The 15,156-nt window shown below is 45.1% G+C and overlaps 1 protein-coding gene across 1 annotated transcript in view; it reads right to left on the reverse strand.

The window, feature by feature from the left end:
• Positions 1 to 15,156, reverse strand: part of LOC121581341 — a 200,333-nt gene that overhangs the window by 81,422 nt on the left and 103,755 nt on the right. The window contains exons 7-11 of the mRNA XM_045223699.1: positions 10,754 to 10,912; positions 9,874 to 9,994; positions 9,703 to 9,764; positions 9,433 to 9,558; positions 8,173 to 8,261 (exon numbers count right to left, since the gene is read on the reverse strand). Coding sequence (XP_045079634.1) covers positions 8,173 to 8,261; positions 9,433 to 9,558; positions 9,703 to 9,764; positions 9,874 to 9,994; positions 10,754 to 10,912 — 557 coding nt within the window. The remainder of the gene's footprint in view (positions 1 to 8,172; positions 8,262 to 9,432; positions 9,559 to 9,702; positions 9,765 to 9,873; positions 9,995 to 10,753; positions 10,913 to 15,156) is intronic.

Consider the following 15,156-nt stretch of genomic DNA (forward strand, 5'->3'; position numbering starts at 1 on the left):
TCTGACACTATAGACTACTGATCTACTGCTGTTATGTTCTGTCTGACACTATAGACTTCTGATCTACTGCTGTTCTGTCTAACACTATAGACTACTGATCTACTGCTGTTCTGTTCTGTCTGGCACTAGAGACTACTGATCTACTGCTGTTCTGTCTGTCTAACACTATAGACTACTGATCTACTGCTGTTCTGTTCTGTCTGACACTATAGACTACTGATCTACTGCTGTTCTGTTCTGTCTAAAACTATAGACTACTGATCTACTGCTGTTCTGTTCTGTCTAACACTATAGACTACTGATCTACTGCTGTTCTGTCTAACACTATAGACTACTGATCTACTGCTGTTCTGTTCTGTCTAACACTATAGACTACTGATCTACTGCTGTTCTGTCTAACACTATAGACTACTGATCTACTGCTGTTCTGTTCTGTCTGACACTATAGACTACTGATCTACTGCTGTTCTGTTCTGTCTAACACTATAGACTACTGATCTACTGGCTGTTCTGTCTGACACTATAGACTACTGATCTACTGCTGTTCTGTTCTGTCTAACACTATAGACTACTGATCTACTGCTGTTCTGTCTGACACTATAGACTACTGATCTACTGCTGTTCTGTCTGACACTATAGACTACTGATCTACTGCTGTTCTGTTCTGTCTGTCACTAGAGACTACTGATCTACTGCTGTTCTGTTCTGTCTAACACTATAGACTACTGATCTACTGCTGTTCTGTCTGACACTATAGACTACTGATCTACTGCTGTTCTGTTCTGTCTAACACTATAGACTACTGATCTACTGCTGTTCTGTCTAACACTATAGACTACTGATCTACTGCTGTTCTGTTCTGTCTGACACTATAGACTACTGATCTACTGCTGTTCTGTTCTGTCTAACACTATAGACTACTGATCTACTGCTGTTCTGTTCTGTCTGACACTATAGACTACTGATCTACTGCTGTTCTGTTTGACACTATAGACTACTGATCTACTGCTGTTCTGTCTGTCACTATAGACTACTGATCTACTGCTGTTCTGTCTGTCACTATAGACTACTGATCTACTGCTGTTCTGTTCTGTCTAACAGTATAGACTACTGATCTACTGCTGTTCTGTCTGACACTATAGACTACTGATCTACTGCTGTTCTGTTCTGTCTGACACTATAGACTACTGATCTACTGCTGTTCTGTCTGACACTATAGACTACTGATCTACTGCTGTTCTGTTCTGTCTGACACTATAGACTACTGATCTACTGCTGTTCTGTTCTGTCTGACACTATAGACTACTGATCTACTGCTGTTCTGTTCTGTCTGACACTATAGACTACTGATCTACTGCTGTTCTGTCTGTCACTATAGACTACTGATCTACTGCTGTTCTGTTCTGTCTAACACTATATACTACTGATCTACTGCTGTTCTGTTCTGTCTAACACTATAGACTACTGATCTACTGCTGTTCTGTTCTGTCTGACACTATAGACTACTGATCTACTGCTGTTCTGTTCTGTCTAACACTATAGACTACTGATCTACTGCTGTTCTGTTCTGTCTAACACTATAGACTACTGATCTACTGCTGTACTGTTCTGTCTGACACTATAGACTACTGATCTACTGCTGTTCTGTTCTGTCTGACACTATAGACTACTGATCTACTGCTGTTCTGTCTGTCACTATAGACTACTGATCTACTGCTGTTCTGTTCTGTCTAACACTATAGACTACTGATCTACTGCTGTTCTGTCTGACACTATAGACTACTGATCTACTGCTGTTCTGTTCTGTCTGACACTATAGACTACTGATCTACTGCTGTTCTGTCTGACACTATAGACTACTGATCTACTGCTGTTCTGTCTGTCACTATAGACTACTGATCTACTGCTGTTCTGTCTGTCACTATAGACTACTGATCTACTGCTGTTCTGTTCTGTCTAACACTATAGACTACTGATCTACTGCTGTTCTGTCTGACACTATAGACTACTGATCTACTGCTGTTCTGTTCTGTCTGACACTATAGACTACTGATCTACTGCTGTTCTGTTCTGTCTGACACTATAGACTACTGATCTACTGCTGTTCTGTCTGACACTATAGACTACTGATCTACTGCTGTTCTGTTCTGTCTAACACTATAGACTACTGATCTACTGCTGTTCTGTTCTGTCTAACACTATAAACTACTGATCTACTGCTGTTCTGTTCTGTCTAACACTATAGACTACTGATCTACTGCTATTCTGTTCTGTCTAACACTATAGACTACTGATCTACTGCTGTTCTGTTCTGTCTAACACTATAGACTACTGATCTACTGCTGTTCTGTTCTGTCTAACACTATAGACTACTGATCTACTGCTGTTCTGTTCTGTCTGACACTATAGACTACTGATCTACTGCTGTTCTGTCTGTCACTATAGACTACTGATCTACTGCTGTTCTGTTCTGTCTAACACTATAGACTACTGATCTACTGCTGTTCTGTCTGACACTATAGACTACTGATCTACTGCTGTTCTGTTCTGTCTGACACTATAGACTACTTATCTACTGCTGTTCTGTCTGACACTATAGACTACTGATCTACTGCTGTTCTGTCTGTCACTATAGACTACTGATCTACTGCTGTTCTGTCTGTCACTATAGACTACTGATCTACTGCTGTTCTGTTCTGTCTAACACTATAGACTACTGATCTACTGCTGTTCTGTCTGACATTATAGACTACTGATCTACTGCTGTTCTGTTCTGTCTAACACTATAGACTGCTGATCTACTGCTGTTCTGTCTGACACTATAGACTACTGATCTACTGCTGTTCTGTTCTGTCTGACACTATAGACTACTGATCTACTGCTGTTCTGTCTAACACTATAGACTACTGATCTACTGCTGTTCTGTCTAACACTATAGACTACTGATCTACTGCTGTTCTGTCTGACACTATAGACTACTGATCTACTGCTGTTCTGTCTGACACTATAGACTACTGATCTACTGCTGTTCTGTTCTGTCTTACACTATAGACTACTGATCTACTGCTGTTCTGTTCTGTCTGACACTATAGACTACTGATCTACTGCTGTTCTGTTCTGTCTAACACTATAGACTACTGATCTACTGCTGTTCTGTTCTGTCTGACACTATAGACTACTGATCTACTGCTGTTCTGTTCTGTCTAACACTATAGACTACTGATCTACTGCTGTTCTGTCTGACACTATAGACTACTGATCTACTGGCTGTTCTGTCTAACACTATAGACTACTGATCTACTGCTGTTCTGTCTGACACTATAGACTACTGATCTACTGCTGTTATGTTCTGTCTAACACTATAGACTACTGATCTACTGCTGTTATGTTCTGTCTGACACTATTGACTACTGATCTACTGCTGTTCTGTCTGTCACTATAGACTACTGATCTACTGCTGTTCTGTCTAACACTATAGACTACTGATCTACTGCTGTTCTGTTTGTCACTATAGACTATTGATCTACTGCTGTTCTGTTCTGTCTTTCACTATAGACCTCTGATCTACTGCTGTTCTGTTCTGTCACTATAGACTACTGATCTACTGCTGTTCTGTCTGACACTATAGACTACTGATCTACTGCTGTTCTGTTCTGTCTGACACTATAGACTACTGATCTACTGCTGTTCTGTTCTGTCTGACACTATAGACTACTGATCTACTGCTGTTCTGTCTGTCACTATAGACTACTGATCTACTGCTGTTCTGTCTGTCACTATAGACTACTGATCTACTGCTGTTCTGTTCTGTCTAACACTATAGACTACTGATCTACTGCTGTTCTGTCTGACACTATAGACTACTGATCTACTGCTGTTCTGTTCTGTCTAACACTATAGACTACTGATCTACTGCTGTTCTGTTCTGTCTGACACTATAGACTACTGATCTACTGCTGTTCTGTCTGACACTATAGACTACTGATCTACTGCTGTTCTGTTCTGTCTAACACTAAAGACTACTGATCTACTGCTGTTCTGTTCTGTCTAACACTATAGACTACTGATCTACTGCTGTTCTGTTCTGTCTAACACTATAGACTACTGATCTACTGCTATTCTGTTCTGTCTAACACTATAGACTACTGATCTACTGCTGTTCTGTTCTGTCTAACACTATAGACTACTGATCTACTGCTGTACTGTTCTGTCTAACACTATAGACTACTGATCTACTGCTGTTCTGTTCTGTCTGTCACTATAGACTACTGATCTACTGCTGTTCTGTTCTGTCTAACACTATAGACTACTGATCTACTGCTGTTCTGTCTGACACTATAGACTACTGATCTACTGCTGTTCTGTTCTGTCTGACACTATAGACTACTGATCTACTGCTGTTCTGTCTGACACTATAGACTACTGATCTACTGCTGTTCTGTCTGTCACTATAGACTACTGATCTACTGCTGTTCTGTCTGTCACTATAGACTACTGATCTACTGCTGTTCTGTTCTGTCTAACACTATAGACTACTGATCTACTGCTGTTCTGTCTGACACTATAGACTACTGATCTACTGCTGTTCTGTTCTGTCTAACACTATAGACTGCTGATCTACTGCTGTTCTGTCTGACACTATAGACTACTGATCTACTGCTGTTCTGTTCTGTCTGACACTATAGACTACTGATCTACTGCTGTTCTGTCTACCACTATACACTACTGATCTACTGCTGTTCTGTCTAACACTATAGACTACTGATCTACTGCTGTTCTGTCTGACACTATAGACTACTGATCTACTGCTGTTCTGTCTGACACTATAGACTACTGATCTACTGCTGTTCTGTTCTGTCTGACACTATAGACTACTGATCTACTGCTGTTCTGTTCTGTCTGACACTATAGACTACTGATCTACTGCTGTTCTGTTCTGTCTAACACTATAGACTACTGATCTACTGCTGTTCTGTTCTGTCTGACACTATAGACTACTGATCTACTGCTGTTCTGTTCTGTCTAACACTATAGACTACTGATCTACTGCTGTTCTGTCTGACACTATAGACTACTGATCTACTGCTGTTCTGTCTAACACTATAGACTACTGATCTACTGCTGTTCTGTCTGACACTATAGACTACTGATCTACTGCTGTTATGTTCTGTCTAACACTATAGACTACTGATCTACTGCTGTTATGTTCTGTCTGACACTATTGACTACTGATCTAATGCTGTTCTGTCTGTCACTATAGTTTACTGATCTACTGCTGTTCTGTCTAACACTATAGACTACTGATCTACTGCTGTTCTGTCTGACACTATAGACTACTGATCTACTGCTGTTCTGTTCTGTTCTGACACTATAGACTACTGATCTACTGCTGTTCTGTTCTGTCTAACACTATAGACTACTGATCTACTGCTGTTCTGTCTGACACTATAGACTACTGATCTACTGCTGTTCTGTTCTGTTCTGACACTATAGACTACTGATCTACTGCTGTTCTGTTCTGTCTAACACTATAGACTACTGATCTACTGCTGTTCTTTTCTGTCTGACACTATAGACTACTGATCTACTGCTGTTCTGTCTAACACTATAGACTACTGATCTACTGCTGTTCTGTCTGACACTATAGACAACTGATCTACTGCTGTTCTGTCTGTCACTATAGACTACTGATCTACTGCTGTTCTGTTCTGTCTGACACTATAGATTACTGATCTACTGCTGTTCTGTTCTGTCACTATAGACTACTGATCTACTGCTGTTCTGTTCTGTCTAACACTATAGACTACTGATCTACTGCCGTTCTGTTCTGTCTAACACTATAGACTACTGATCTACTGCTGTTCTGTCTGTCACTATAGACTACTGATCTACTGCTGTTCTGTCTAACACTATAGACTACTGATCTACTGCTGTTCTGTCTGACATTATAGACTACTGATCTACTGCTGTTCTGTTCTGTCTAACACTATAGACTGCTGATCTACTGCTGTTCTGTCTGACACTATAGACTACTGATCTACTGCTGTTCTGTTCTGTCTGACACTATAGACTACTGATCTACTGCTGTTCTGTCTACCACTATACACTACTGATCTACTGCTGTTCTGTTCTGTCTAACACTATAGACTACTGATCTACTGCTGTTCTGTCTGACACTATAGACTACTGATCTACTGCTGTTCTGTCTGACACTATAGACTACTGATCTACTGCTGTTCTGTTCTGTCTGACACTATAGACTACTGATCTACTGCTGTTCTGTTCTGTCTGACACTATAGACTACTGATCTACTGCTGTTCTGTTCTGTCTGACACTATAGACTACTGATCTACTGCTGTTCTGTTCTGTCTAACACTATAGACTACTGATCTACTGCTGTTCTGTTCTGTCTGACACTATAGACTACTGATCTACTGCTGTTCTGTTCTGTCTAACACTATAGACTACTAATCTACTGCTATTCTGTCTGTCACTATAGACTACTGATCTACTGCTGTTCTGTCTAACACTATAGACTACTGATCTACTGCTGTTCTGTCTGACACTATAGACTACTGATCTACTGCTGTTATGTTCTGTCTAACACTATAGACTACTGATCTACTGCTGTTATGTTCTGTCTGACACTATTGACTACTGATCTACTGCTGTTCTGTCTGTCACTATAGTTTACTCATCTACTGCTGTTCTGGCTAACACTATAGACTACTGATCTACTGCTGTTCTGTCTGACACTATAGACTACTGATCTACTGCTGTTCTGTTCTGTTCTGACACTATAGACTACTGATCTACTGCTGTTCTGTTCTGTCTAACACTATAGACTACTGATCTACTGCTGTTCTGTCTGACACTATAGACTACTGATCTACTGCTGTTCTGTTCTGTTCTGACACTATAGACTACTGATCTACTGCTGTTCTGTTCTGTCTAACACTATAGACTACTTATCTACTGCTGTTCTGTTCTGTCTGACACTATAGACTACTGATCTACTGCTGTTCTGTCTGACACTATAGACTACTGATCTACTGCTGTTCTGTCTGTCACTATAGACTACTGATCTACTGCTGTTCTGTTCTGTCTGACACTATAGATTACTGATCTACTGCTGTTCTGTTCTGACACTATAGACTACTGATCTACTGCTGTTCTGTCTGTCACTATAGACTACTGATCTACTGCTGTTCTGTTCTGTCTAACACTATAGACTACTGATCTACTGCTGTTCTGTTCTGTCTAACACTATAGACTACTGATCTACTGCTGTTCTGTCTGTCACTATAGACTACTGATCTACTTCTGTTCTGTCTAACACTATAGACTACTGATCTACTGCTGTTCTGTTCTGTCTGACACTATAGACTACTGATCTACTGCTGTTCTGTCTAACACTATAGACTACTGATCTACTGCTGTTCTGTCTGACACTATAGACTACTGATCTACTGCTGTTCTGTCTAACACTATAGACTACTGATCTACTGCTGTTCTGTCTGACACTATAGACTACTGATCTACTGCTGTTCTGTTCTGTCTGACACTATAGACTACTGATCTACTGCTGTTCTGTCTAACACTATAGACTACTGATCTACTGCTGTTCTGTCTGTCACTATAGACTACTGATCTACTGCTGTTCTGTTCTGTCTAACACTATAGACTACTGATCTACTGCTGTTCTGTCTGACACTATAGACTACTGATCTACTGCTGTACTGTTCTGTCTAACACTATAGACTACTGATCTACTGCTGTTCTGTTCTGTCTAACACTATAGACTACTGATCTACTGCTGTTCTGTCTGTCACTATAGACTACTGATCTACTGCTGTTCTGTCTGACACTATAGACTACTGATCTACTGCTGTACTGTTCTGTCTAACACTATAGACTACTGATCTACTGCTGTTCTGTTCTGTCTAACACAATAGACTACTGATCTACTGCTGTTCTGTCTGACACTATAGACTACTGATCTACTGCTGTTCTGTTCTGTTTCACTAGAACAAGCAGTCTGTGACTAGAGCAACACTCTACATTGTAAATAATAAGATGTTGTATGTAACTAGAGCACAACTGTTCTGTTAAGCACAAGAACAAACTGTTGTCTGTGACTTGGATGACTGTAAATGGTATGCAAGGCTTACCTTTTTGCACAGGTACAACTCTAGATGTTTGTTGTCTGAGCTTGCTAAGTCAATGATCTGTTGGTCTGGTGACAGCTCCACTGACGAACCTTCAAAGCACAGATATAAACAGTATTCATTGTCACCAATCAATTATATGGCCATTAGATTATATAGTATGGCACAACCCTACTCAAGCAGTACCCTGGTCCCAGATCTGTTTGTACTGTCTTGCCAACTCCTATAGTCGTTGTCAATGTTTGCTAGCGTAACCCTAGTAACCTAACCTTACTAGCGTAACCCTAGTAACCTAACCTTTAACCTTACTAGCGTAACCCTAGTAACCTAACCTTACTAGCGTAACCCTAGTAACCTAACCTTTAACCTTACTAGCGTAACCCTAGTAACCTAACCTTTAACCTTACTAGCGTAACCCTCTGCCTTTACTACAAGTCAAGTCACATAAAGTAGAGTCCGAACCTGGTTTCAGTTAGGCTGAATAAATCTTTGTCTACAGCCAGTCAGTCAGCCAGTCAGTCTCAGCCAGCCAGTTAGTCTCAGTCAGTCAGCCAGTCAGCCAGCCAGTCAGTCAGTCAGCCAGTCAGTCTCAGTCAGTCAGCCAGCCAGTCAATCTCAGCCAGTCAGCCAGTCAGTCAGCCAGTCAGTCAGTCAGCCAGTCAGCCAGTCAGTCAGTCAGCCAGTCAGCCAGTCAGTCAGCCAGTCAGTCTCAGCCAGCCAGTTAGTCTCAGTCAGTCAGCCAGTCAGCCAGCCAGTCAGTCAGTCAGCCAGTCAGTCTCAGTCAGTCAGCCAGCCAGTCAATCTCAGTCAGTCAGTCAGCCAGTCAGCCAGTCAGCCAGTCAATCTCAGTCAGTCAGCCAGCCAGTCAATCTCAGCCAGTCAGCCAGTCAGTCAGCCAGTCAGCCAGTCAGCCAGTCAGTCTCAGTCAGTCAGCCAGCCAGTCAATCTCAGCCAGTCAGCCAGTCAGTCAGCCAGTCAGCCAGTCAGCCAGTCAGTCAGTCAGCCAGCCAGTCAGTCAGTCAGCCAGTCAGTCAGCCAGTCAGCCAGTCAGTCTCAGCCAGTCAGTCATCCAGTCAGTCAGCCAGCCAGTCAATCTCAGCCAGTCAGCCAGTCACTCAGCCAGTCAATCAGCCAGTCTGTCAGCCTCAGCCAGTCAGCCAGTCAGCCTCAGCCAGCCAGTCAGTCTCAGCCAGTCAGTCAGCCAGTCAGTCAGTCTGTCAGTCAGTAATTCCATCATTCATACTTTGAGTGGTTAATGCAGACCTGGTTTGTCTGTGAGGCTGAAGAGGTCCTTGTCCTCAATCATTCCCAGCATCCTAAGACAGGACTCCATCACCTTCCCCACCGTGTTCTCTCTGGGGGTCCGCAGGTGGACAGTCTGCACCGACGCTGAATCACACACCATGACATTATGATCAGCGGGGCAGTCCATTTGGAATCACTAGCTAGTTGAGGTACCAGTAGAATGACCAGTCATGAGATATATAGAAGTATTGTACACATTGATTCTTAACAGATTTTATATCAAGAAACCATTTATGGTGATCTCCATCAGCAGAGAGTTCCTCTGGTTCATAGGGTTCGGGCTTTTGCATCTGTTACAGGGAGAAAAGAAAATACACACTTGGGTCATATTGACAATATAGAATAGAATAGAACAGAATAGAATATGAGTCAGTACTGGGAATAGTTAGGAATACATACCTGAACGTAAAGGATTTCATTTGATTCATGTTGAGGCAGCTTACATGCGGAGAGGACTTTGATTGGCTCATGGTCACCACTGCCGCTGTGAATTTCTCTATGTTGTTATGACCAAAGGTTTCTACGAGGAGAGAAAGCTAGCTACTTGATGGAGGATTGGGGGAGTTACATTGAAAAAGCGCTTTGATAATCTGGGGGGAAAAAAACACTATATAAATCCAATCAATTATTATTCGTATGACTTATGAACGCCGTACTTGTTGAGATGACACATGCATCAATAAAGGGAACGGGAAATGGAAAGGGGGAAATCTAGTTCTACAACTGAATGCATTCAACTGAAATGTGTCTTCCGCATTTAACCCAACCCCTCTGAATCAGAGAGGAGCGGAGCGCTGCCTTAATCCACATCCACATCATCAGCACCCCGGGCAACAGTGGGTTAACTGTCTTGCACAGGGGCAGAACGACAGATTTTTACCTTGTCAGCTCGGAGATTCGATCCAGCAACCTTTCGATCAATCATTGATTGATTGATTAATAGGTTGGTTGATTGACTGATTGGCAGATAGATTGATAGATAGATGGATCGTCTGATCAATTAACCCCCCCAAAAAGCATCACATACACTGGATAGTTGCAGTGAAATGTGTTGTTTTACAGGGTCAGTCATAGTAGTACAGCAACCCTGGAGCAAATGAGGGTTAAATGCCTTGCTCAAGGGCACATCAACAGATTTTTCACCTTGTCGGCTCGGGTATTCAAACCAGCGGCCTTTCGGTTACTGGCCCAATGCTCTAACCACTTGGCTACCTGCCTCCCAGTTTGGAATTGATGACAGATGGATTGATCGGTTGATCAGCTGATTAATTGATCATACCCAGCAGTGAGTCCAGTCTCTGTGAGGTGGTGCTGGGTGGGTGTAGCTCTCTGTATACAGCTGATAGGAGTTGCTCTCTCTCCTCCAGACTGGCGATGTGAAGGACCTCCAGGGTAGTCAGGTCTATTGAGGCTATATCAGCTCCACACAGCTCTGCCTCTGTCAAGGGTTAGTGGTCAAGAACAGACAGATCAGAGATCAGCCCCCATTGAACCCCAAAACTGTCCCCATGGAAACCCAAAACAGTCCCCATGGAAACCCAAAACAGTCCCCATGGAAACTGTGACGTCACGAGAGGCTACACAGCTTTCAGCGGGATTGCTCAAGTAGTGCAAGGAGACAAGGTTCAAACAAAACAAGGAATTTATTATAGGTCTTGGGAAATTAACGAAAATATAACAAAATTCTGTTCTCTTGTGGCTCTTTAAGGGTTAACAGTTCAGGGATGTCTCTTCCACATCCAAAATCATAATTCTCACTCGCTCAGATAACTTTTCCCCAGCCTTACTGTAGTCCACGTTGCAGCTAGTGGCCAACCCAGCAAAAAGTCCTTCCAAATGTCTCTCACGTATTTCCACAGGTGCATATATCCAAAGGTGAGTATTTCCCAAAGGTAAGTGTCTCCAAATCCTTATATTCCTCATGGAAGTGGACGTGCAGCACTCTTGTCCTCCAGAGAGCCCAGGTTGGAGACTGTGTCTCTTCCCTTCCCACACACTCCCTCAGTGTGTCTCTTCCCTTCCCAAACCTTCAGCTCATCAGCTCCTCATTTGTTTCAGCTGCGTGGGAAGATTGGCCATAGAGGGGTGGAGTTCCCGACCATACCAGCAGATGGAGCCATAGCTGTCTGGGTTTGCAGCCACCTCAGGGGATGTAACGTCCCTCCAGGACACAGCCTCTCGTGACATCACACATCCCCCTCCTCGGGACCGACGTCCTCGTCGGGGTAAAGGCAGCGAAGAAGGCATCACGCCGGGAGAGGGCGTCCGCATTGCCGTGGTGCTTGCCAGCCTGCTCTCTCTTCAACTCCTCCACCTCTAGGACCAGGGACTCAGCCTCCTGTTGTCTCTCCTTGAGTTTCTTACTGAACGCATCAGCCTTGGTTTTAGCAGAGTTTAGCTTCTGTTGAGCAGCTTTCAGTTCCTTCTCTCTCTCTGCCTCCGCATTCTTCATCTTGTTCTCCAACACCTTGTACTTCTCCTCTGCCTTCTTCTGGACCTCCTTACTACTGCGCAGGGTCTCCTCACACTCCTCGATGGTCCTGCGCAGCCTCTCCAGCTCCTCCTGTTGCTTATGGAAGGAGCTCTGTTGGAGTTTAGCCTGGAGGATATCTAACTCTTCTGTCTTCATGTCTAACTGTTGCTTTAACAAACGATACCTCTCAGCGGTCCCCTTCAGACCAGACAGTTCTTTGTCCAGATTCTGTAGCTCCGTCTCTGTGTCGGTCTGGGCACCTGCCATCCCTATCAGAGCCCGGGCGGGAGTGAGTAATTCGGAGGATTGCACCGGAGCCTTCCCAGGATGAGTCTTGCCTCTCCGTTTCCGAGGTACTCGGGTTATCCTCTCCTGAGACTCTCTCCAGAGTGGGTAAAAGGCTGGGCAGTCTCGTCCAATTAGGACAGGGACGGGGAGGGAATCAACCACCCCCGCCGTCGTGTGTACGGTTCCCCGTGTGCTGGTCATTGTAAGTTCAGTAATGGGGTATTCTCTGGTGTCCCCATGGACACAGGAAACTGGGAGGACTTTCCCCGGGGTCAGACACGTTGGGCCCCCCAAATCCTTACGCACCAGGGTGGCCCGGCTACCAGAATCCAGTAAGGCCTCCACATCATGGTGATTCACAGTTACCGGGCAGGTGGGGGGTCGATCTGGGCCGCCATCTACGACTCCCAAGAGCGAGGCAAAACGGTGTGTGGGTGCTGAGCTGGAGGACTCCGCAGTGGGCATAGGTTCATCGGCTGGTTTCCCACACTGCCAGGAGATATGTCCCATCTCCCCACACCGGTAACACTGTCGAAGTTTCCCCCTCCTGGTGTACTCTTCTTGGACCCGCCTGGTTTCTGGCTCCCCTGGAGCCGGGATAAGTCCTGACGTGGCTGGGTTCGAGACCTTGGGGTCCTTTGGACGGGTTCTTCCCATTTGTGGTGGGGCCGCACTCCTGGGGTCTTTTCGGGAAGCATTCAGCATCTCCGCTGTGGCCTGGTACTTTTCCACAGCTTCCACGGTCAGATCAGCCGTGGTCAAGGCCTGTTGACTGATGAACCGTTTTGCCTCATAAGGCAGGGCGCGTGAGGTAACGATCCACCACAACGGCCTCCACCACCGCCGCTGCTGTATTCCTCTGCGGATCCAGCCATTTCCTTGCGATTCGGACAAGTTCATGCATCTGCGCCCGAGGAGGTTGGTCTGGTTGGAAGGTCCAGCTGTGAAAGCGCTGGGCCATACCAAACTTTGTGAGTCCATATCTGCTGAGGATCTCAGACTTCAGGGCATCATAGTCAGTAACCTGGTCAGGGCCCAGGTCCCGGACAGCATTCAGCGATTCCCCGGTTAGAAAGGGGGGCTAACAGACCAACCCACTGTTGCTTGGGCCAGGCTTCCCTAGTGGCCGTGGCCTCAAATGCATGCAGGTATGCCTCAATGTCATCGGTAGCTCCCATCTTAGATATAAAGTCACTTGCCTTTATTGGGCGGGTATTTTGGACAACCCTCTGTCTCTGCAACTGCAATTCCTCTGCCTTCAGAAGGTTGGCTTTCTTTTGCTCCTCCAAGAGAGCCACGTTTGCTTGCATCTGGGCTTGCTGGCCAGCAACAAGGGCTTTCAATATGTCCTCCATTTCAGTCGGGCGGGGAGCCTACGGCCAACTTGGAAAACTGGGTGATCAAACCTTCGGTATCCTCCTCTGACATGCACTATTAACGCTTGAGCGTGCCCGTATTCTCCACCATCTGTGACGTCACGAGAGGCTACACAGCTTTCAGCGGGATTGCTCAAGTAGTGCAAGGAGACAAGGTTCAAACAAAACAAGGAATTTATTATAGGTCTTGGGAAATTAACGAAAATATAACAAAATTCTGTTCTCTTGTGGCTCTTTAAGGGTTAACAGTTCAGGGATGTCTCTTCCACATCCAAAATCATAATTCTCACTCGCTCAGATAACTTTTCCCCAGCCTTACTGTAGTCCACGTTGCAGCTAGTGGCCAACCCAGCAAAAAGTCCTTCCAAATGTCTCTCACGTATTTCCACAGGTGCATATATCCAAAGGTGAGTATTTCCCAAAGGTAAGTGTCTCCAAATCCTTATATTCCTCATGGAAGTGGACGTGCAGCACTCTTGTCCTCCAGAGAGCCCAGGTTGGAGACTGTGTCTCTTCCCTTCCCACACACTCCCTCAGTGTGTCTCTTCCCTTCCCAAACCTTCAGCTCATCAGCTCCTCATTTGTTTCAGCTGCGTGGGAAGATTGGCTATAGAGGGGTGGAGTTCCCGACCATACCAGCAGATGGAGCCATAGCTGTCTGGGTTTGCAGCCACCTCAGGGGGATGTAACGTCCCTCCAGGACACAGCCTCTCGTGACATCACAAAACACAAAACAGTCCCCATGGAAACCCCGCATTACCTTTTACGAGTAAATGCTTTTACAATGACATCTTTCATAAAGATTCCAAAAGATCTAGAACCTGTAAATATGGTCTGAGATTAAATGTTTTCATCTGGGGTATAGAAAAAGGTGTTTTAAGATAAACACATTTAGCATGGAATGATTTGGGAAGATAAATAAACAGATTGTGCCAAAGGGATGGGAGAGGAGGAGGGGAGTAGTCTCTAGTGGAGAGGAGAGAGAGGAGAAGAGGGGAGGAGAAGAGAGGTGAGGAGGAGAGGAGGTGGGGAGGAGAGTGAGAGGAGGAGGGGAGGAGAGTGAGAGGAGGAGGAGAGTGAGAGGAGGAGGAGAGTGAGAGGAGGGAGGAGAGTGAGAGGAGGAGGGGAGGAGAGTGAGAGGAGGAGGGAGGAGAGTGAGAGGAGCAGGGGAGGAGAGTGAGAGGAGGAGGAGAGTGAGGAGGAGAGTGAGAGGAGGAGGAGAGTGAGAGGAGGAGGGGAGGAGAGTGAGAGGAGGAGGGGAGGAGGGTGAGAGGAGGAGGAGAGTGAGAGGAGGAGGAGAGTGAGAGGAGGAGGGGAGGAGGGTGAGAGGAGGAGGCGAGTGAAAGGAGGAGGAGAGGAGAGTGAGAGGAGGAGGGGAGGAGGGTGAGTGGAGGAGGAGAGGAGAGTGAGAGGAGGAGAGTGAGAGGAGGAGGGGAGGAGAGGGAGAGGAGGAGGAGAGTGAGAGGAGGAGGAGAGGAGAGTGAGAGGAGGAGGAGGAAGGAGGAGGGGGAGGAGAGTGAGAGAGGAGGGAGGAGAGTGAGAGGA

The sequence above is a fragment of the Coregonus clupeaformis genome, chromosome 1 (genome assembly GCF_020615455.1).
Source record: "Coregonus clupeaformis isolate EN_2021a chromosome 1, ASM2061545v1, whole genome shotgun sequence".
In the NCBI taxonomy this organism is placed as follows: domain Eukaryota; kingdom Metazoa; phylum Chordata; class Actinopteri; order Salmoniformes; family Salmonidae; genus Coregonus; species Coregonus clupeaformis.